Here is a 20,853-nt window from a genome sequence, read left to right as displayed (position 1 = left end):
GTACTCAATACTCTGACCAATAAAGGAAAGCATACCAAACATCGCCTTCACTATCCTATCTACCTGCGACTCCACTTTCAAGGAGCTATGAATCTGCACTCCAAGGTCTCTTTGTTCAGCAACACTCCCTAGGACCTTACCATTAAGTGTATAAGTCCTGCTAAGATTTGCTTTCCCAAAGTGCAGCACCTCGCACTTACCTGAATTAAACTCCATCTGTCACCACTCAGCCCATTGGCCCATCTGGTCCAGATCCTGTTGTAATCTGAGGTAACCCTCTTCGCTGTCCACTACACCTCCAATTTCGGTGTCATCTGCAAACTTACTAACTGTACCTCTTATGCTCGCATCCAAATCATTTATGTAAATGACAAAAAGTAGAGGGCCCAGCACCGATCCTTGTGGCACTCCACTGGTCACAGGCCTCCAGTCTGAAAAACAACCCTCCACCACCACCCTCTGTCTTCTACCTTTTGAGCCAGTTCTGTATCCAAATGGCTAGTTCTCCCTGTATGGATTAAGGAATGATTTATAAGGAGCAGTCCATTTAGGCATGACGTCAGGTAGTACTTGTCCAAAGAATAATGGAAAGCTGAAAAACAAATATTGCCCGAAAAGTGTTGTTCGAGCCTGAAGGCGCAACTTAAAAGTATTAAAATGTCAAATTTTTAAAAACCGAAATGACTGCAGATGCTGTAAGTCAGGAATGAAAACAGAAATTGTTGGAAAAGCTCAGCAGGTCTGGCAGCATCTGTGGAGAGAAATCAGAGTTAATGTTTTGGGTCGAGCGACCTTTCCTCAGAACATTTCTGCTGTGACTAGTCTCTGCCTAAATGTCACCGGACTCGAAACATTAACTCTGATTTCTCTCCACAGATGCTGCCAGACCTGCTGAGCTTTTCCAACCTTTTTCTATTTTTGACAGATTTTTAGTTGGGTTAAGGGATTTGGAACTATGGGTTGTAAAGGTGGATGCCAGCCATTATTCACTTCAGGGATTGAGTGGCCTTTTGCTGTTCATCATTGTTGGGTGTGATGCACAGTACCAGGGTTCTGTAATTATGAAACTGCTCTTTAGGGATGACCAGGCCTGGGAACCTTGAGCAGAATACTGTCACTAATTCTCCTGCCTGTAATAGTCTAAAGGTTTTATGAAAAGATTGAGTCTCCGGAGAAAAGGTTCTTGTCAATGTTTACTAAATGTATGTAACTCCCATACACACTACTCTGAAGGTGACATGAGATATGGAAGACATGACACTCCCCAACTACAACTGGGGGAGGTGATGGCCTAGTGATATTATCGCTGGATTGTTAACCCAGAGACTCCAGATAATGTTCTTGGTCCCAGGTTCAAATCCCACCATGACTGATGGAATTTGAATTCAATTTTTTTTAAAAATCTGGAATTAAGAGTCTGACGATGACCATGAAACCATTGTCGATTGTTGGAAAAACCCATCTTGTCCACTAACGTCCTTTTATGGAGGGAAATCTGCCATCCTTATCCGGTCTGGACTACGTGTGACTCCAAACCCACAACAATGTAGGTGACTCTAAACTGCCCTCTGGGCTATAAGGAATGGGACAATAAATGCTGGCTTGGACAGCGATGCCCACATCCTGTGAATGAATAATAATGCCAAAGACCCAGCACAACATCCAGTGGTTGTGCTATACCTGAGTAGGTGAAACATAAGCTTAACTCGCTGGTTGACTCTTTTCATGGGTCCTTTATATAAGGCTCCTGCTTTTTGTGTCTTCCTCACTGACGTCTTTCTCTCTCTGTTCTTTTCATTCCTAATGAAGAATGCCAGACAGGCCTCATGTTTCAATCCGAACAGAAGAAGTTGGATGAGGCAACGTACAAACTGGACAAACTATCGCAGGAGCTGGACTCGATGTGGTCCACACAGAGCAGCCCTGTGGTGACTGATGCAGCTCCATCTGACAGCAAGGTATCATTGTGATAAACCTCGGAGGAGGAGGGAGATGTCATATTGACAATGCAGCCACCTGGGAGGTCAAGCAAAGCCTCTTGTTTGAAAAGACAGTGCTTCCAAGACTGCAGCACTCCCTTAGCACTGCACGGGGACTAGCTTTGCTGTCCGAGAGTAAAATTTTACCCACAACCTGAGGCGATCGTACTACCCATTGAATCACGGCTGGCACAGGGTGGGATTTTGGGTTGGAGAGGGGATCGGGTGCGATATTAAATTTTGTGTTACTCATGGCTACTCAGCGAGGATCTGTTTAAAAGAAGCGCAACACTGACAGAGTCTGGGAATCCTCAAAGCATGCGGGCAAGAAATAATTAACAAAGCCCCAGCAAGTTGGGTGGCATCTGTGCGGAAACATTTGGGGTGCTTGATATTCCGTGTCATTCTTTTTTTTTTAAACATTTCAGACCTTTTGGAAAGAGAGCTCAATGACCACCTCGTCGTCATCCAATGTGTACGGCCCAAGCTGGATGGAGTCACAGACGAAACGTGACGAGCTGTTGCCAGTTGTTAGTGTGACTCGATCGCCCTCTCCACGGACATCACCAGCCTACACACCGCTGCCGCCCCCACAGCAACCTCTTTCGCCCTATGCTTTCAGTCCTCTGTTCAATCGAGCACCCTCTCCCCGTGAAATGATGCCCGGTTCCCCAATGCTGATTCAGCAGGAGCCCCGTGCTCCATTGGATCGAGCACCCTCTCCCCGTGCAATGATGACCGGTTCCCCAATGCTGATTCAGCAGGAGCCCCGTGCTCCATTGGATCGAGCACCCTCTCCCCGTGCAATGATGCCCGGTTCACCAATGGTGCTTCAGCAGGAGCTCCGTGCTCCATTGGACCGAGCACCCTCTCCCCGTGCAATGATGCCCGGTTCACCAATGCTGATTCAGCAGGAGCCCCGTGCTCCATTGGATCGAGCACCCTCTCCCCGGACAATGATGCCCGGTTCACCAATGGTGCTTCAGCAGGAGCTCCGTGCTCCATTGGACCGAGCATCATCTCCCCGACCCGGGTTTATTCCCGTGACCCCGTTCGAGAATCACGAACCCTCCATCCATCCCCTTGTGGGTGCTACCCACGAAGCCCAGACTTTGCCCAGTGGGACCATGGAGAGCCCTCTCCCCCAGCAGCCAGGCTTGCTCAGTCCAGTGCCGTCAGCCTACCCCGGACCCTTGGGGCCCACCAGAGTATCCCCCCGTGAGAACTTTCTACCACCGCTTTCTGCTGCCTCCCGGCTTCCCCCCGACCACTACAAGATGTTTTTGGAGGCTGAGGATGGACGAGCAATGAGTGGCTTCGCACTCAATCCTGGAGCGCTCAACCTCAGTAAAGGTGAAGACTTTTGATATGTTATTTTGGTAGGAATGAGTGCCTTGAATGGTGTAAAATTAGAGATCTGCTTGCTGCCACTTTGTCCTCAACCACTGGCTCCATGAGCGGGGAATCTTATAGAAGTGTGTAAGATCACGCGAGGCATGGGCTGGGTGAATGCACTCAGTCTTTTTCCCAAATTGGGGAATCAAGGAGTAGAGGGCTTTGGTTTAAGGTTAGAGAGGAAAGAATGAAAGGGAACCTAAGGGGCTGCTTTTTAACACAGAGGGTGGCATGCGTATGGAATGAGCTGCCAGCAGAAATGGTTGAGGCGGGTACATTAAAAGACATTTGGACCATTACAAGGATAGGAAAGGTTTAGAAGGATATGGGTTGAGAGTGTGTTGCTGAAAAAGCACAGCAGGTCAGGCAGCATCCGAGGAGCAGGAAAATCGATGTCTCGGGCCGGAGCCCTTCACCAGGAATTGGCCATGGATATGAGCAAAGTGCAGGGAAATGGGGTTAGCATGGACATATTGGTTGGCATGGACCAGTTTGGGCTGAAGGGCTCCTCTCTGTGCTGTACAAGGGAGGATACAAATTCTGTTTACAGTTGGAGCTATGTTCGCTAATATCCATTGTAAATCGAATTATTCAAGAGTAGGGGGGCAACAGTGCATGTGTGGGCAGGTGTCACTATTCATTCAGCGAAGTAAGGATTGTGGAACTGTTTCACCAGAGGTCACTTGCTGTATCATTCTATAGTGTGCTGTTTATTCGGGCAAGAGTTGTTTGCGATCTAGCTGAGTGGTGTTACTGTCCCCACAGTGCATACTTACAGAAGGAATTTGATAAGGTGCCATGTGAAAGGTTATTGTGGAAAATGAAAACTATTGAGGTAGAGGGTAGCATGTTGGAATGGATAGAGGATTGGCTGGATGCAGAAACCAATATGTATAAGTGGGTCCATTTCTGGCTGGCAAGGTGTAATGAGTGGTGTACCAAAGGGATCGGTACTGGGATTCAACTGTTTATAATTTAAGTCTCCAAAATTGCAGGGTACAGGTGAGAGGGGAAAAAGTTGAAAGGGACCCAAGGGGCAACGTTCTCGTGCAGAGGGTGGTGAGTGTTTGGAATGGGCCGCCAGAGGAGGTGGTGGAGGCTGGTGCAATTGCAACATTTTGAAGAGATTTGGAAGGTACTTGGAATGGGGAATGATTAGAGGGATACGGGCCAAACCCAGGCAAATGGGATCAGTTCAGTTTAGGAAACCTAGTCGGCATGGATGAGTTAGGCCGAAGACCTTGTTTCCATGCTGTATGACTATGATTTGGATGTCACAACAGAACGTGGTTGTGAAATCGGCTGGCAATTGAAGGATAGTTAGGAAAGTAAATTGTGAAGTGGCCACAAGGCCTCTAGGAAAACTTTAGATAGATTTTGAATGGGCGAAGATGTGGGAAATGTAAAACTGTCTATTTTGGCAGGAAGCTTTTAAAAATAATTATTATCTAAATAGTAAGAGATTGCAGAGCTCTAAGATGCAGAGGGATCTGGGTGTACTAGTACATGAATTTTGAGAGGTTAGTCAGCTAGGAGGTAATCAAAAGCTTATAAAAAGTTAAGTTGTACTGTATTGTGAGGGATATTGAGTACAAAGGTAGGGAGGTTAAATTTCAGATGTACAGGGCACTGGTGAGGCAGCATTGGAGTACTGTGTAGTGTACTGGGCACCTTGGCAAGCTGTAATGAGTAGTATACCACAGGTATCGGTGCTGGGATTCAATTTATAATTTAAGATTCCAAAATTGAAGGATACAGGTGAGAGGTGAGAGGGGAGAGTTGAAAGGGACCCAAGGGGCAACTTTTTCATGCAGAGGGTGGTGAATGTTTGGAGTGGGCTACCGGAGGTGGTGGTGGAGGCTGGTGAAAGGATGTACGCGCATTGGAGGCATTTCTGAGATGGTCTACCAGACAGATACCTGGAATAGGCAAGGTATTTAATAAAGAAAAGTAGGAAAGGCTAAGCTTGAATCAGCTGAAATTTTAAAAAATGAGGTGACTTAATTGAAACATGTAAAATCCTGAGGGGACTTGACTGGGTGGATGTGGAAAGACTAGAATGAGGTGCCATAGTTTAAAAATCAGGAGTTGCCTATTTAAAACAGAATGGAGTGATATTTTCTCTGAGAGTTTTGAGTCTTTGAAAAGGAGATGGAAGTGGAGGCCTTGAATAGTTTTAAAGCAGAGGTTTGGAAATGCTTGTTAAGCAAGAGGGTGAAAGGTTAACAGGTGGATGGGAATGCAGGCTAAAGGTTACAATCTGATAGGTCATGATTCTATCAAATGATAGAGCAGGCTTGAGAGGCCTATTCCTGATTTATATGTCCGTATACTTCCAGGAATGAATTCTCGACAGTTGATGGGACTGAAGTCTGGAGAAATGATTGATAAATGGTTTTTAAACTCATTCATTCACAGATGACAGTTTGAAGAAGAAGAAACCGGGTGTGTGGGCTGAAGCCGATTTGGACATTGCATACGAGAAGAGACCGTCACAGATCCCTAGCTATGAAACCAGTAAGTCTAGTCTCTGGGCAGCAAATTGATTATTATCCTCAAACATCTTAAAAGGGCTTGTTCAGTGGTTAGCACTCATGCCTCACAGCGCCAGGGACCCAGATTCAATTCCACCCTCAGGCGACTGTCTGTGTGGAGTTTGTGCATTCTTCCCATGTCTGCGTGGGTTTCCTCCCACAGTCCAGAGATGTGCAGGTTAGAGTGGATTGCCCATGCTCAATTACCCCATAGTGTCCAGGGATGGGCAAGCTAGGTGAATTGGCCATGATAAATGTAGGGTTACAGGGATAGGGAAGAGGGATGTGGGTCAGGCTGGGATGGTTTTCAGAGGGTTGGTGTGGATTTGATGGCCTGCTTCCACATTGTAGGGAGTCTATGAAAATTACTGCTACAGCACAAGACCATTCAGCCCATCGGCACATTGCACTGTCTCTTCAATTAACCACCTTTCCTGTTCTGCCCCCAAAACCTTGCACATTTCTCCTCTTCACTTACCTATCCAATGTCCTTTTGAAGGTTACTTTTGAACCTGTCTTGACTACCATTTCAGTCAGCGCATTCCCAGATTGTTACATCTTGTTGTGATTTTTAAAAAAAGCGAATTCTGCTTCTCTCCTACCTGGTAGTCTTATTTTCAATTGATACCTAAGCATTCTAAGCTTTCCAACCCCCTCCCGAATTCTCCCTCCCAACACACATCTGCTCACTAAATCCCACCCTATGCCAACAAATCAGGATTGTCACATAACTGAAGGAGGCCATTCAGCCCTCTGTATCTGTACTGGCTCTGTCAGCATTTTAAGTTCGTGCCAAAGTCCTGTCCTTTCCCCATAACCCTACACGTGATTTTTATTAATCATCTGATGCCCTCTTGAATGCCTCAGTTGAACCTGCTTCCACCACTTTTCCAAATCTTAACTGCTCGCTTTGTGAAAAACTAAGTCTGTGCCCTCCCTTCCACCCTTCCCAGTTTTTAATTGTCTGTCTGAAACCACGTGAAATTAAAGTTGTTAAAATGGGCGTGCTTTGGGTTAGCACTGATCTTTAAGGAGTTATGCAACCAAGGCAGGTGAGTGGGGTTGGGCCACAGGTTTGAGGAGTGGCCTTTTCCTTTATCTATGGCTGTAATTTTTCTTTTCCTAACACTTCAGAGCCCCGGAAGGGCATGTAGAATTCCTTGGTCAGAGGGTCTCTGTGGACTGCTGATGATTGGGTTGTTCTGAGGGCAGTGCAATCTAATGGTAAAAATTGCAGATGCTGGAAATCAGCAACGAAAACAGAAATTGTTGGAAAAGCTCAGCAGGTCTGGCAGCATTTGTGGAGAGAAATCACAGTTAACCTTTCAGGTCAAAAAACCTTCCTCAGAACTGATGGTAACTTGGTTTTTATGCAGAGGTTATGGAGGGGGTGAGGGGGGAGGTGGTAATGGTGATAAGGAGTACATGATTGGTGGCGATGGAGCCTAGAGAGAGACCAGTTGGGGACTATCTGTGACTAACAATGGGTTGTGTAATAGACCATGTGATAACAAGGCCTGGTGTGTTGGGTAAGGACATGGGAGAAGATGCATCAAGCCCTCACATTGTTGAACTTGATGTTGAGTCCAGAAGGCTGCAGAGTTCCCGAGTGGAGAATGATGTGCTGTTCTCCCAACTTGGGCGGCACGGTGGCACAGTGGTTAGCACTGCTGCCTCACCGCGCCAGAGACCCGGGTTCAATTCCTGCCTCAGGCGACCGACTGTATGGAGTTTGCACATTCTCCCTGTGCCTGCATGGGTTTCCTCCGGGTGCTCCGGATTCCTCCCACAGTCCAAAAATGTGCAGGTCAGGTGAATTGGCCATGCTGAATTGCCCGTAGTGTTAGGTGAAGGGGTAAATGTAGGGGAATGTGTCTGGGTGGGTTGCGCTTCGACGGGTCGGTGTGGACTTGTTGGGCCGAAGGGCCTGTTTCCACACTGTAAGTAATCTAATCTAATCTAATGAAACTTGCGCTGAGCTTCACTGGAACACTGCAGCAAGCCTGAGGCAGAGATGCTGGCCAGGGAACAACGTCTAAAATCTAATGGGTGTTTGTCTCTTGGTGTCACTGCAGAGCATGAACAGAACTGGGGCACAGCGAAGCACGAAGGGAGCTGGAGGCAAACAGACCTCGATTTGGCGGTTATCCCAAGCAAGGTGAGTCCTGACCAGTAACAGAGCGACCAGTTGCTGAAGGACAACGGGTTTGGCCTCACAAGCCTGTCTCTCAATTCGGTTACGTTGTCGGGGGAGGGGTCCTCACTATTTACAGGCAATGTAAGCTTCCTATAAATTTGATGAATAGCAAAAGAATTAAAAACTGGGGTTTATTCCACATGAGAATTGATGAATTTTCAGCAATAAGTTGTAATAATGACAGTAGGGAAGAGCAGAATGTTTAATGAAAATTGCTTCCTAATAGAGTTGGGATGTACTTGCAGAACAATGAATATCAGTGTCAGGAATATGACAGATCCTTTTGTACTGCGACCAATCTGTATTTTAACTCCAGTTACTACTCCTTGTCCCTTTGGCTCTCTTGCCCAATAAAATTCCATTCATTATAAGTCCTCAAAATTCACTTCACCATAACAGAGGTCCAGATTTCCATTGGCCCATCTTGTCTGATGCCATCCCCACGCAATGTATATTTTGTATTTCCACCACAGGACAGTTTAGTCCCTGATATATCAAACTGATTCAACATCTCAATTACCTTCCCAAAGCTGAGCAAATACAAACCAGGATTGCGCCACCTTGTCTCACCCCTTTAATCCCATTCCGGATGGGTCAGCATAGTAGCTTTACCCTGCCTAAGGCTCACATGCCCTTCTGGAGGTGTATTGCCTGGAGCTGAGCACAGTACATTTCTTTCAATTTATTCCTGGGATCAGCATCTTGCTGGCAAGTTCTTTTTTTATTGCCCCTTGAGAAGATGGTGGTGAGTAGTGTTTTTGAACCTCTGCAATCCATATGATGTAGGGACATCCCACAGTGCTATTAGGGAGGGAGTACCAGGATTTTGACCCAGCGACGCTGAAGGAACAGTAGTTTATTTCCTAGTTAAGTGGTGAGTGGCTTGGAGGGGAACTTGCAAAGGGTGGTTTTCCCATGTCTCTGCTGACCTTTTCCTTCCACGCAAATGTGGAGGTGCCGATGTTGGACTGGAGTGGACAAAGTTTAAAAATCACACAACACCAGGTTATAGTCCAACAGGCTTATTTGGAAGTGCAGACTTTTGGAGCGCTGCTCCCTCATCCGGTAGCTAGTGGAGTAGGATCATAGGGCACAGCTTTTTTAGCAAAGGTCATAGTGTCATACACTGATGTGATATATTGAACAAATCTAGATAGAAACAGCAGGAGAAAGTGAGAACTGCAGATGCTGGAGATCAGTAGAGAGTGTGGTGCTGGAAAAGCACAGCTGGTCAGGCAGCATCCAAGGAGTAGAAGAATCAGCGTTTCGGGCATAAGCCCTTCATCAGCAATCTAGGCTTGTTCAATATAGTAAGAGATCAGTGTATGACACTATGATCTCTTACTATAAATTCTGTCTCTTATGATCCTGCTCCACTAGCTACCCGACGAAGGAGCAGCGCTCTGAAAGTTTGTACTTCAAAATAAACCTGTTGGACCATAACCTGGTGTTGTGATTTTTAACTTTCTAGACAGAAGCAATCATGAGTTTTGGAAGGTGCTGTCTAAGGAGATTAATGAGTTGCTGCAGTGCATCTTGTAGATAGTATATACTGCTACCACCTGAGGTTGACGGGGTGGATGTTTGTGGGTGTAGTGCCAATCAAGTGGGCTGCTTTATCCTGGATGGTGTCAAGCTTCTTGAGTGTTGTTGGGGTTATACCCATCCAGGCAAGTGGGGAGTTTTCCATCAGACTCCTGACTTGTGCATTGTGGATGGGCTTTGGGAAGACAGGAGATGAGTTACTACAATATTCCCAATCTCTGGTCTGCTTTTGCTGCTGTTTTTATACAGTTTGGTTTCTAATCAGCAGGATCACCCGGGTGTTGCTAATGATGGATCCAAAGATGAGTGTCTGGCCCTTGTTTGTTGAATTTGTCCCTTGTCCCTTCAGCCCAAGCCTGAATGTTGTCCAGGTCTTGCTGCACGAATGCACGGTCTGATTCGATACCTTAGGAGCTATAAATGTGATGGAACATAGAAACCAACAGGGAGCCACCGTTGAGGTGAAGTGAGCAAACCCCTGTGCAAGCGAAGACCCATTCCTCACTGTGTTAATACTGGGATAGATTAAATCCATTAGGTGCAATTATCACTGAACACTCCACCCTGTATCTGAATACTCGCTCCTGTAATTAACATGGAGTTATGGTGCTGACACCCAGTATCTGACACTTGGAGGGTGTGGTGGGCAGAGAGAGGGATAATGGGTGTGCTTCATTGTTTAAATATCCCAATGCTTGATGTTGTCCAGGATTAAACACTTGTCACGTTTTTGCTGTGCGTGTGCATCAAAGGGACCAGGTGATCAGACAGATCCAAACCTAGGCATGCAGCAATGAATTGGCTCAGTTCCCTCAAACCGTCCACCTCAATGGGATTGGAAAGAGTTGACTTGAGTGAAGGAGACCATTTAGACCAACCTATCTACACTGGTCCTTTTTGAAGGAGTTATCCAATTAATCTCATAGCCGTCTGATTTCATTTCTGCTTTTGTGAATGTCACTGGGCAAGTCTGTCATTACGTGCCCTTCCCTAGATGCTCTTGAACTCAGTAGTTGGCTCGACCTTTCCAGAGGGCAGTTGAGAGTCTGCTGCCATGGAGGAATAAGGGAGGGTGGACAAACAGGAAAGTGGAGTTGAGGCACATCAGCTAGCAGAGTAGAACAGGTTTGAGGAACAGAGCAGCCTATTCTGGAGTCTCACAAAGGTCTTGTTGTTAAGAATAGATTTCCTCACCTGAAAAGCACATTCATAAACATCCATTTACAACAATCGATTGTTTCACAGTTACTATCACTGAGACTTGCTTTCAGTTCTAGATATTTTTCATTCATGGGCTGAGGGCATTGCTGGTTAGGCAGCATTTATTACCCATCCCTAATTGCCCAGAGGACAGTTGAAAGTCAACCCCATTGCTGTGGGTCTGGAGTCACATGTAGGCCAAACCAGGTAAGGATGGCAGATTTCCTTCCCTAAAGGACATTAGTGAACCAGATAGGTTTTTCCTGGCAATTGGCAATGGATTTATAGTAGTTATTAGATTCTTAAGTCTAGATATTTATAGAATTCAAATTCCACCACCTGCAAGGGCAGCATTCAAACCCAGGTCCCCAGAATGTTATCTGGGTCTCTGAATTAACAGTCCAGTGACAATACCACTAGGCCATCAACTTCCCATTGATAAACCAAATTTAAATCTACCAGCACCTGTGGGGGGATTTGAACCTGTGTCTCTGGTGCATTAGCCTGCACCTCTGGGTTATTAATCCTTAATTCCTTAACTTTATAGTCACAAACTCAAACAGTGAAAGATTTACAAGTCACCACTTGTACCAGCTTGAGCACAAGCATATCTAAAAACAACTTCTTAAGTACAAATTCTTAGGGGAAAATATTACTAATCCTGTGATGTTAATGCTACCTCCTCATTGTGATTGTTCCATCACCTTTTCGAGCAGTGGTTTCTGGGGGAGGGGTGGGCTACTCAGTTGAGGCCAAGAATCCTTTTGTCTCCCAGTAACCCTCCTGAATTCTCAGGAAACTCTTTCATTCTGAGTTTTGAAGAAAGGACCCTAAACGTTAACCCTGCTTTCTTTCTCCACAAATGCTGCCAGACCTACTGAGTTTTTCCAGCAATTTTTGTTTTTATTCCTTCATTTCCACCGGCCACCTTCTCAATTATGGTCTTACGATCAGCAGTGAGGTTCCATTGACGATCACCAGATTTGATTGAGCCCTGGGACAGGGAAGCAAGGCGATGGGTTTCAATTTCAGGAAAGGGCTTGCATTTTTACAGCGCTTTGGGATGCATTTGAAATCTGGTCATTATGGCGATGAGGGAAGCTTACAGCCGCTTACAGTTTGGTCATTGTAAGCTCCCACACCAGGGGTGCAGCGTAATTCTGGAGAAGCAGCAATTCTTTGTTGTCAGGGGCCAAAAACAAATCTGAGGACAAGGAAATGCTTTCATACAGAGACTGGAAAGGGATTGTGATGGATGAGGAGAAAGTGAATTAATTTTGTGTCTCCGTCTTCTCTCTACCCCCTAGACTGCAGGAGGAAGGAACAAGGCATTCAATTCGATTCAAATATATGCAACCTTACCCAAGGGGACTGTTCCACTCCACTGGAGACATGAGACAGCCCAGCAGCAGAGGAGACCCCCACTGCTCAGCTCCCCCCAGCACAGCCCCTGGCCCAATCTGCCATCCCCAATCGTGTCCCGGACCAATGTGCCACCACACAACCCCCGACCCTCGTCCATCAAGGAGCGCAGAAACGTCCTGCCCCTCTCAGTGCTGATCAGACCCACCATTGTCAAACAAGGCCGGGGAAGGATGACCGCTGGGGCCAGGCTCCCTCATGGCCAGATTGCTGCCCCTCCAACGATGAGATACCCACAGCTTCAGCCAGTAGCGGAAGGTGAGTCTGTGACTGTGTATCTCCGTCCAGATATTACTGAGCCACCTTTGGGGGGGGTGTGGTGGTGAATGGAGGGAGGGAGATTGGAGAGAGAATCATTTCCTTTCTAGCATCATTTACTATCTTAAAGGCACCTCAGACCACTTGAATGCCTTTGGATACCTAATACCTTTTGGTACATAATTCTCTGAAGTTTGTATGACATGTAGACAGGGTAGTAAAGGAGGCGTTTAATACGCTTGGCTTAATTGCTCAGACCTTTAAGTGAAGGAATTTAGATGTAATGTTGTGGTTGTACAGGACATTGGTGAGACCTCTTCCAGAGTACTGTGTCCAGTTCTGGTTGGTCTGTTATAGAAAGGATATTATTAAGCTGGGAGAGGCTTCAGAAGAGATTTACCAGGATGTTGTCGGGAATGAATGGTTTGAGCTATAGGGGGAGTCTGGATAGGCTGGGACTTTTTTCACTGGAACGTAGGAGGTTGAGTGGTGATCTTACAGATGTTAAAATCACGAGGGGTATAGATAAGGTGAATGGCAAGTGTCTTTTCCCTAGGGTGGGGGATTTCAAGACTAGGTGGCATATTTTGAAGGTGAGAGCAGAAAGATTTAAAATAGACATGAGGGGCAATTTTTTTCACAGGAGTTAATTTGTGGAATGAACTTCCAGAGGAAGTGGATGTGGAGACAGTTACAACAAATAAAAGACATTTGGATAAGTACATAAATAGGAAAGGTTTGGAGGGATATGGCCAAAGGTAGGCAGATGGGACTAGTTTAGTTTGGGAAATCTGGTTGGCATGGACTGGTTGGACCGAATGGTCTGTTTCCGGTTGTATGAATCAATGGCGCATTTTAATGCATAAGGTGCAGCAGCCAATTGTGTGCACAGCAAGATCCCGCTGACAGCATTGTGACAAATGGTCAGATGATTCGTATATTTATTCTCTTTTGGGTGACGCTGGTTTGGAAATCGTTATTGCCACCCAGGGAGACAAAACAGCCACAGGAACATTTGTGTTTCACTCGAGGGGTGACCACTTCCATCCCACTTCCTAAACAAAAAAAGACCCTTGGACAATGTGGCGCCGGCGCCCCCCCCCCCCACCCTCAGTCCTGACCATCGGGCGGTTCATTGCTCTCTTGGCCCTGGCACTCAGCTGAAGTGTCTCTGGTGGCACTCGAACCCACAGACTTGTACCGCGGCAGCTTAATGTGTTTCATGCCTCGCCCTACTCGTACAGTGTGCTTCACATCCTCTCAGTGACTCCAAATGGCTTCAGATCCATGAAATAAGATTGAAGTGATAGCCTCTGCTGATGTGAGAGAGAACACAGAGCCATTGTGTGCACAATATTCGCTAGCCGATTCACCAGTTAGTCTGTGTTTGAGGTTAGTCGAGAGGTTGGAATGTTAGCCAGTGTTCTGAGCGACTGCCCTGCCTCACCTGTGAACTCTTCTGAGTTAAAACAAATGCAAAATGCTGCGGATGCTGGCAGACTGAAATAAAATGAGTGTGTGGGATGAACTTGGCAGCTCTGTAGAGAAACAGAATTAATGTTTCAAGTCTGATATGACTTCTCTTTGCAGCTATATCCATGAATTTGCTGTGTTCATAGAATAGAATCAGACAATCCTTGGTGCAACAAGAGGCCATTTGGCCCATTGAGTTTGCACCAACCTTCCAAAGTGTATCCCACCCTATCCCCGTAATCCTGCATTTCCCATGGCCAATTCAAGTAACCTACAAATCCCTGGACTCTACGGGCAATTTAGCACAACCAATCCACCTAACCTACACATCTGTGGACTGTGGGAGGAAACCGGAGCACACAGAGGAAACCCATGCAGACACAGGGAGAATGTGCAAACTCTAGACAGTCACCCGAGGTGGGAATCGAACCCAGGTCCCTGGCACTGTGAGGCAGCAGTGCTAACCACTGAGCCACCATAGACGGATGTGGATGATGGAGAAAAGTCGGGGGAATGTTCTGAGGAGTGGAGACTGGAATTGGTCAGTGTTATGTTTTGATGGCTTGTAGTTAATTGTGTTTTTGTGTTCTCTTTCTGCCTCTCTTTGTCACAGTTGGCAGGAAGGTGCACGATTTCTCAGCTCTGCCCTTGGATGCCATGCACTCCCACCTTCCTCTGGCAGAGATGGGCGAGGTAGAGACAGAGATCGCCAACATCCTGCAGCCTGGAGACTCTCCTGATCCGGAGAGTATTCCCCGGCCACTGTCCCCCACACGCCTACAGCCGGTCTCCCTGCCAGACTCTGAGGCTATCCAGGACATGGAGGAGCTGATGCGTATCCGAGCTGCCATTCCGCGCCCCCTGAAGAGGCGGACATCCATCGAACAGCCAGTGCAGCAGCTGGTCCCCATGCAGAAGCAAGCGCGCCTGTACCAGCAGCTCACCAAGCTCTTCGCTCGCAGCGGGGCCAGCCAGCGAAAGCATCAGGAACCTGCCGAAGGCAGTGCCTTACCCAGCTCGCCACAGACCTCACCCACTTCGGACACTCACCCCTCCCCAAATCTCCCCACCCCGATACTGGAATTTCCATCATCGCCCTCCACATTACCCGTAAGTTCAGCTGCTGACTCCGTGCTCCTACCTCCTCGGTGCATCTTGCTCTGTCTATCTCTCACGTGCGCTCTCTCCTGTCTCCCCTGGTCCTACTGGTTGTGACGCAGTTCCATATGAAGTGGTTTTACCAGGTCCAGTCCAATATCAGTTGGGTGCACCCTTGATTCAGTGCCAAGTTGGCAGACTCTGGCAGGCTGTTGGGTTAGAAGTGGAGTCTCAATGGACTGAATGGCCCACTTCTTTTATTCCTTCTGACCTTGACTATCACCCTGCTGTAGCAGATTGTGACAAAGGCATAATGCTGGGTGGGAAACTTTAGTCTGTTTAACCCAGTGCTGTCCCTCTCCTGGGAGTATTTAATGGGGACAGTGTAGAAGGAGCTTTACTCTGTATCTGCGAGGAGAAAGTGAGGGTACTCTGTATCTGACCCTGTCCTGCGAGTGTTTGATGAGGGACAGTGTAGATCGAGGGAGCTTTACTCTGTGTCTAACCCGGTGCTGTCCCTGTCCTGCAAGTGTTTGATGGGGACAGTGTAGAGGTTTCTATTTAGTTTGAGTTTAAAAGAGTCGAGAAATCTTTAGTCTATTGAACCCTATGCTATACCTGTCCTATGGTTTTCGATGGAAAATGCAATCAGATCTATGAAGGATTCCAGTCCCTAGTCTGGTCTGTAACAGTCTGAACTGTCTCCCTCTCTGGGACTATGATTAGGCGCCTAAAGCAAAGTAACATGACATGATGAAACTTGTGCTGATTTGCTTTTACCCTGTGAGCGTTCCAGTGGCGCAAGGAGAGGCTGAGCTGATTTTGTTTCTCTCTCTGGATTTTTTTCTAGGTGAAGCGTTCAATTCTAAAGCAGGGAGACAGCTCTGAACCGAGTACAAAGATGAGAGCACGGCTGAATCCTTTAGTGGTGTTGCTGGACGCTGCATTACTTGGGGAGCTGGAGGTGGTGAAGCGAGTGGTGTTCGAGGTGAATTGACATTCATTGTTCCTCCACCTTAGAATTTTGACTAAGCCCTTGTCCCTCCCTGGAGGTACTTACTCACCAGTAACTATTGGACCAGGAATGTACTAATTGATCAAATGTTCCAGATAATCAAGAGGTTACACCTAATCAGTGTAAAAACCCTCAGTAATAGAAACGTAATGTGGGGGTACACACATTACTGGTATACCTTATATACAGCATAAGTGACTTAAATAATAATGCAACTTTGCCTTAAATAAAACTCAGTGGTACAGAATCTTCTCACCTGTATCCTCAACTGTCTACTCAGATATCACGATAGATTTTAGACTTTGTCACGTGTACTCAAGTACAGGAGTACGGTGAAAACTGTATAATGTCACCACACATGATGCCATCTTGGGTACCTAAGTACAACAAAAGCTTAGGTTAAAAAATAGAGAAATGTGTTAAAATGTTAAGCATTACTTCATAGAATAGTAGAAAGGTAAAGAAATAGATGATTACTATGAAAGACTTCAAGGTTAATTAACTTTGCAGTACTGAGGTTTATGAGCTTTGCTAGTTTATCAAGAGTTTGTAAGGTTCCCGTTAAAACATAGTTTGCTGTATATTTTTTGGTAAGAGGTCTGCAGCAGCAATCAGTTCATTGACTGTCTGATAGAACACCACTGACCCCTTCTGGTGCTTGGGCAGACTGCAGCCTTTGAGGGAGTTTTCCCAAGGGCTCCACAAGCGCGCTCTGCAGCAGGGAAAGCTCAGAGTTTACTTGGGTCCAGTTTTCAGAACTGGCTCCTCCTGAAGAAACCTAACTAAATCTGCAGTGGTGAGATTATAGACCAGTTTCAGAATACTGCGTGCAGTTCTGGTCTTCCTGCTGTAGGAAAGCTGTTGTGAAACTTACGGGCTCAGAAAAGATTTAAGGTTGTCTGAGCGGTTGGAGGGTTTGAGCCACAGGGAGAGGCTGAATAGGCTGGGACTGTTTTGCCTGGAGCATTGTAGGCTGAGGGATGACCTTATAGAGATTTATAAAATCATGACGGGCATGGATAGGCTGAATAGCCAAGGTCTTTTTCCCAGTGTAGGGGAGTCGAAAACTAGAGGGCACAGTGAGAGGGGAAGATATAAAAGGAACCAAAGGGGCAGCTTTTCACGCAGAGGGTGGTACGTGTATGGAATGAGCTGCTGGAGGAAGTGGTAGAGGCTGGTACAAATACAACATTTAAAAGGCATCTGAATGGGTACGTGAATAGGAAGGGTTTAGAGGGAATATGGGCCAAATGATGACAAATGGCACTAGATTAATTTCGGATATGTGGTCGGCATGGGCGAGTCGGCCGGACCGAATGGTCTGTTTCTGTGCTGTACATCTCTAGAACTCTTAAGTTTCTGGGTGTATTGGGGGTAGAGGTGGCCTGAGGTTTGGGTTAGAAACTGCTCGTGTCCCCTGCCTCCTCCCACTCAGTGACCTGACACACCGCTCTCTTCTCTTTCAGATGGATGACCCGAGCCAGTCCAATGACGAGGGCATCACTGGGCTCCACAACGCAGTGTGTGGCGGCCATTATGACATCGTCGAGTTTCTGGTCAACTTTGGAGTCAACATCAACGCAGCCGATGGCTACGGATGGTTAGTCTCCACCCTGCCCAAAAAAATGGCTTCTGCGTCCATTCAGCTGCGCTCCCTGTTTGGGTCAGCTGGTGAATGAATTCTCCAGCACAGACCTGCGTTTATGTAGCACCTTCAGTGCAGTAAAACATCAGGAGGCATTTCACAGGAGATTTTATGATGGAGTTCCGTTAGGAGACGTTGGGATTGGTGTCCCGCTGTTCAGTGGAAGAGGGAAGTTTTCCAAAAGGAAAAAGAAGCCTTAAAGGAAGAAAGAGGAGGAGAGGTTTAGGGAGGTAATTCCAGAGAGCAGAAGGCACAGCCCAAAATGGTGGAGGGTTAAAAATCAGTGATGTACACGTGATCGCAGCCAGAGGTGTACACAACGTTCCTGAGATTGGTCCTTCGTTTGTAGCAAATTAGTTACTCTCTATCAGAGTTTGATTGGTCTTGTGATGGAGAGAGTGGGGAACCAGACAGGGGTTCTGTTCCTTATCAAACTGGTGACAAACTGTGTGTGTGTGTGTGTGTGTTAGGGACCTTGCCTAGGTATAGTGCCTCCTACAGTCTTAATAGCTAGTCAAAGCACTCTCAAAGAGCAGTGTGCTTCAGCAGCAGCTGATGCCTTCAGAAAGGGAGAGGATTGCCCTGATGAGAGAGGATTAGGATCATGGAGGTTTTGGTGGTTACCTGATGGGTCATTCTCTCTGCTTAGGACTCCCCTGCACTGTGCGGCGTCCTGTAATGACTTGGCAATCTGCACTTTCCTGGTGAAAAAGGGAGCAGCCATCTTCTCAACAACTCTGAGTGATGGAGAGACGGCCGCAGAGAAATGTGACCGGTACTTGGATGGTTACGAGGAATGTGCACGATTTCTGTTCAGTGAGTACGGTTTCAGCCACATTTTCAGCCATTTCATATCTATCTTCCTCCTGCTGTCTCCCTCACTTTCTCTTCCCCCCCCCCCCCCCTCCTACATCTGTGGTTCTCCCTCTGCCTTCTATTCACCCTCCCATTTTATTTTCCCCTCGAAGGTGCTGAGCAGCAAGCTGGGATGATGAACAGTGCTGTGGTGTATGCGCTATGGGATTATGAGGCTGAGAACAACGACGAGCTCTCCTTCCATGAAGGCGAGACCATTACCATCCTGCAGCGAGGGGACAAAGAGGAGAAGAACTGGTGGTGGGCATCGCTTTATGGCCGAGAGGGTTACGTCCCCTACAACCTCCTTGGGGTAAGTGCTTCTGCTCTCTTGCTCGCATCCCCTTCCCTTCCCTTTGTGTGAGGATCCTGTGCTATTCCTCATGTGAGGTTAGGCAGGGATGATTAGCCAACAATTCACCTCTGTAAGACATCATGGATTGAGCCAGTCAAATTGCCAATGCCTGCATTTTTCACCAGATGGCACCAGAAAGCCATATGGCTCATCAGTTGCTGGAACTGAGACTTTCTCTTCAGTTAAGAAGGCAGTGTCTGCATTGTTACATATTTGGGTCCTGGTAAAGTTCCCATTTAGTGGTTGCAAGGGAGTAGCCTACTCACCCCTCAAGTTTGAAGGTTTGAGGTTTAAATCCCTGCTTGTGCATGGTTATTGCAATGCGGTACTGAGGAGGTACTGCACACAGACAGACAGGCTCTGCTCCCCTCGGTTGGATTCTAAAATCACAGAGCCACCATTTTTGCCCCTCAAATCCATCCCCAATTTAAAAATACACAAGCAAAAACTACAGGTGCTGAAAACCCTGAATAAAAGCAGTTAAGTTTCAGATCTTAATTACTTCATGAAATGTGAACCTTGCTGACTTGGCCCACATCTTGTACAAGGTATTGGATATGTAAGGGTTGATCAATGAGCAAGACCAAAACTCTGGCAGTCTGATCTATAACAGTCTCTGGATGAAGCATCAGGAGACCAAAGTGTATCGTAACAATCTCTTAGTGAGTTATGGAGCCAAATAGAATGGAAATGGACCCATTCAGTCCATGCCAAACATAGTGATGAAATAAACTACTCCCACCTGCCTGCTCCTGACCCATATCCCTCCAAGCATTTCTTATTCATGTACTTATTGAAATGTCTTTTAAATGTTGTAATTGTACCCGCATCCTCCACTTCCTCTGGAAGTTCATTCCACACACAAACCACTCTGTAAAAGAAAATTTGCCCCTCATGTCTTTTTATAAATCTCTCTCCTCTCACCGTAAAAATGTGTCCCCTTGAAATCCCCCATCCTAGGGGAAAAGACATCTACCATTAACCCTATCTATACCCCTCATTATCTCATAAACTTCTATAAGGTTGCCTCTCAACCTCCTCCGCAGTTAGCCTGCCTGAGAGTTAATGTGACCTGAGTCTAGTTACTGAGGTACAATAGATTATATCTTGAAAGGAGTCTCTTTTGAGATTTATCTGTGGTCCATCCTCCAGTCACCCTCTGTTCGATCACCCTATGATCTTTGTATGTACTGAATGCAAAACAGAATTTTTCACTGTATTTTGGTACATGTGACAATAATAAATCAAATCAAATCCACCATAGAGAATAGCTCCTTAGAATAGCATTGGAAAATATTTTACTGAAGGTACCCAGCTATCGTGTCAACTATTTTAACACATTTTGGTATGTATTTATCTCCAATGGGGCATTTAACCTGATGTTCCAGTGCTGTTATTTCCTTGATCATAAACTGGATGCAGATAACAGGACATTGAAAGGTATGACAGGTACTTATTACAATTAACTATTAAGCACAAATGATAGAACATAGAACAGTACAGCACAGAACAGGCCCTTCAGCCCACGATGTTGTGCTGACCACTGATCCTCATGTATGTACCCTCACATTTCTGTGACCATATGCATGTCCAGTCGTCTCTTAAATGTCCCCAATAACCTTGCTTCCACAACTGCTGCAGCAACACATTCCATGCTCTCACAACTTTCTGTGCAAAGAACCCACCTCTGACATCCCCTCTATACTTTCCTCCAACTGGCTTAAAACTATGACCCCTCGTGTTAGTCATTTCTGCCCTGGGAAACAGTCTCTGGCTATCGACTCTATCTATGCCTCTCATTATCTTGTATACCTCAATTAGGTCCCCTCTCCTCCTCCTTTTCTCCAATGAAAAAAGTCCGTGCTCAGTCAACCTCTCTTCA

General features: G+C 46.4%; 1 protein-coding gene across 3 annotated transcripts in view; it reads left to right on the top strand.

Moving 5' to 3' along the window:
- Positions 1–20,853, top strand: part of ppp1r13l (protein phosphatase 1, regulatory subunit 13 like) — a 54,913-nt gene that overhangs the window by 30,234 nt on the left and 3,826 nt on the right. For all 3 annotated transcript variants that reach the window (XM_043680840.1, XM_043680838.1, XM_043680839.1), the window contains exons 3-12: positions 1,810–1,958; positions 2,408–3,332; positions 5,793–5,891; positions 7,984–8,066; positions 12,158–12,530; positions 14,617–15,113; positions 15,952–16,089; positions 17,583–17,716; positions 18,411–18,577; positions 18,730–18,929. In XM_043680840.1, the coding sequence (XP_043536775.1) occupies positions 1,810–1,958; positions 2,408–3,332; positions 5,793–5,891; positions 7,984–8,066; positions 12,158–12,530; positions 14,617–15,113; positions 15,952–16,089; positions 17,583–17,716; positions 18,411–18,577; positions 18,730–18,929 (2,765 nt within the window). The remainder of the gene's footprint in view (positions 1–1,809; positions 1,959–2,407; positions 3,333–5,792; positions 5,892–7,983; positions 8,067–12,157; positions 12,531–14,616; positions 15,114–15,951; positions 16,090–17,582; positions 17,717–18,410; positions 18,578–18,729; positions 18,930–20,853) is intronic.

This window comes from Chiloscyllium plagiosum, chromosome 41, assembly GCF_004010195.1.
Source record: "Chiloscyllium plagiosum isolate BGI_BamShark_2017 chromosome 41, ASM401019v2, whole genome shotgun sequence".
In the NCBI taxonomy this organism is placed as follows: Eukaryota; Metazoa; Chordata; class Chondrichthyes; order Orectolobiformes; family Hemiscylliidae; genus Chiloscyllium; species Chiloscyllium plagiosum.
This window is presented reverse-complemented; position numbering and strand designations above follow the sequence as displayed.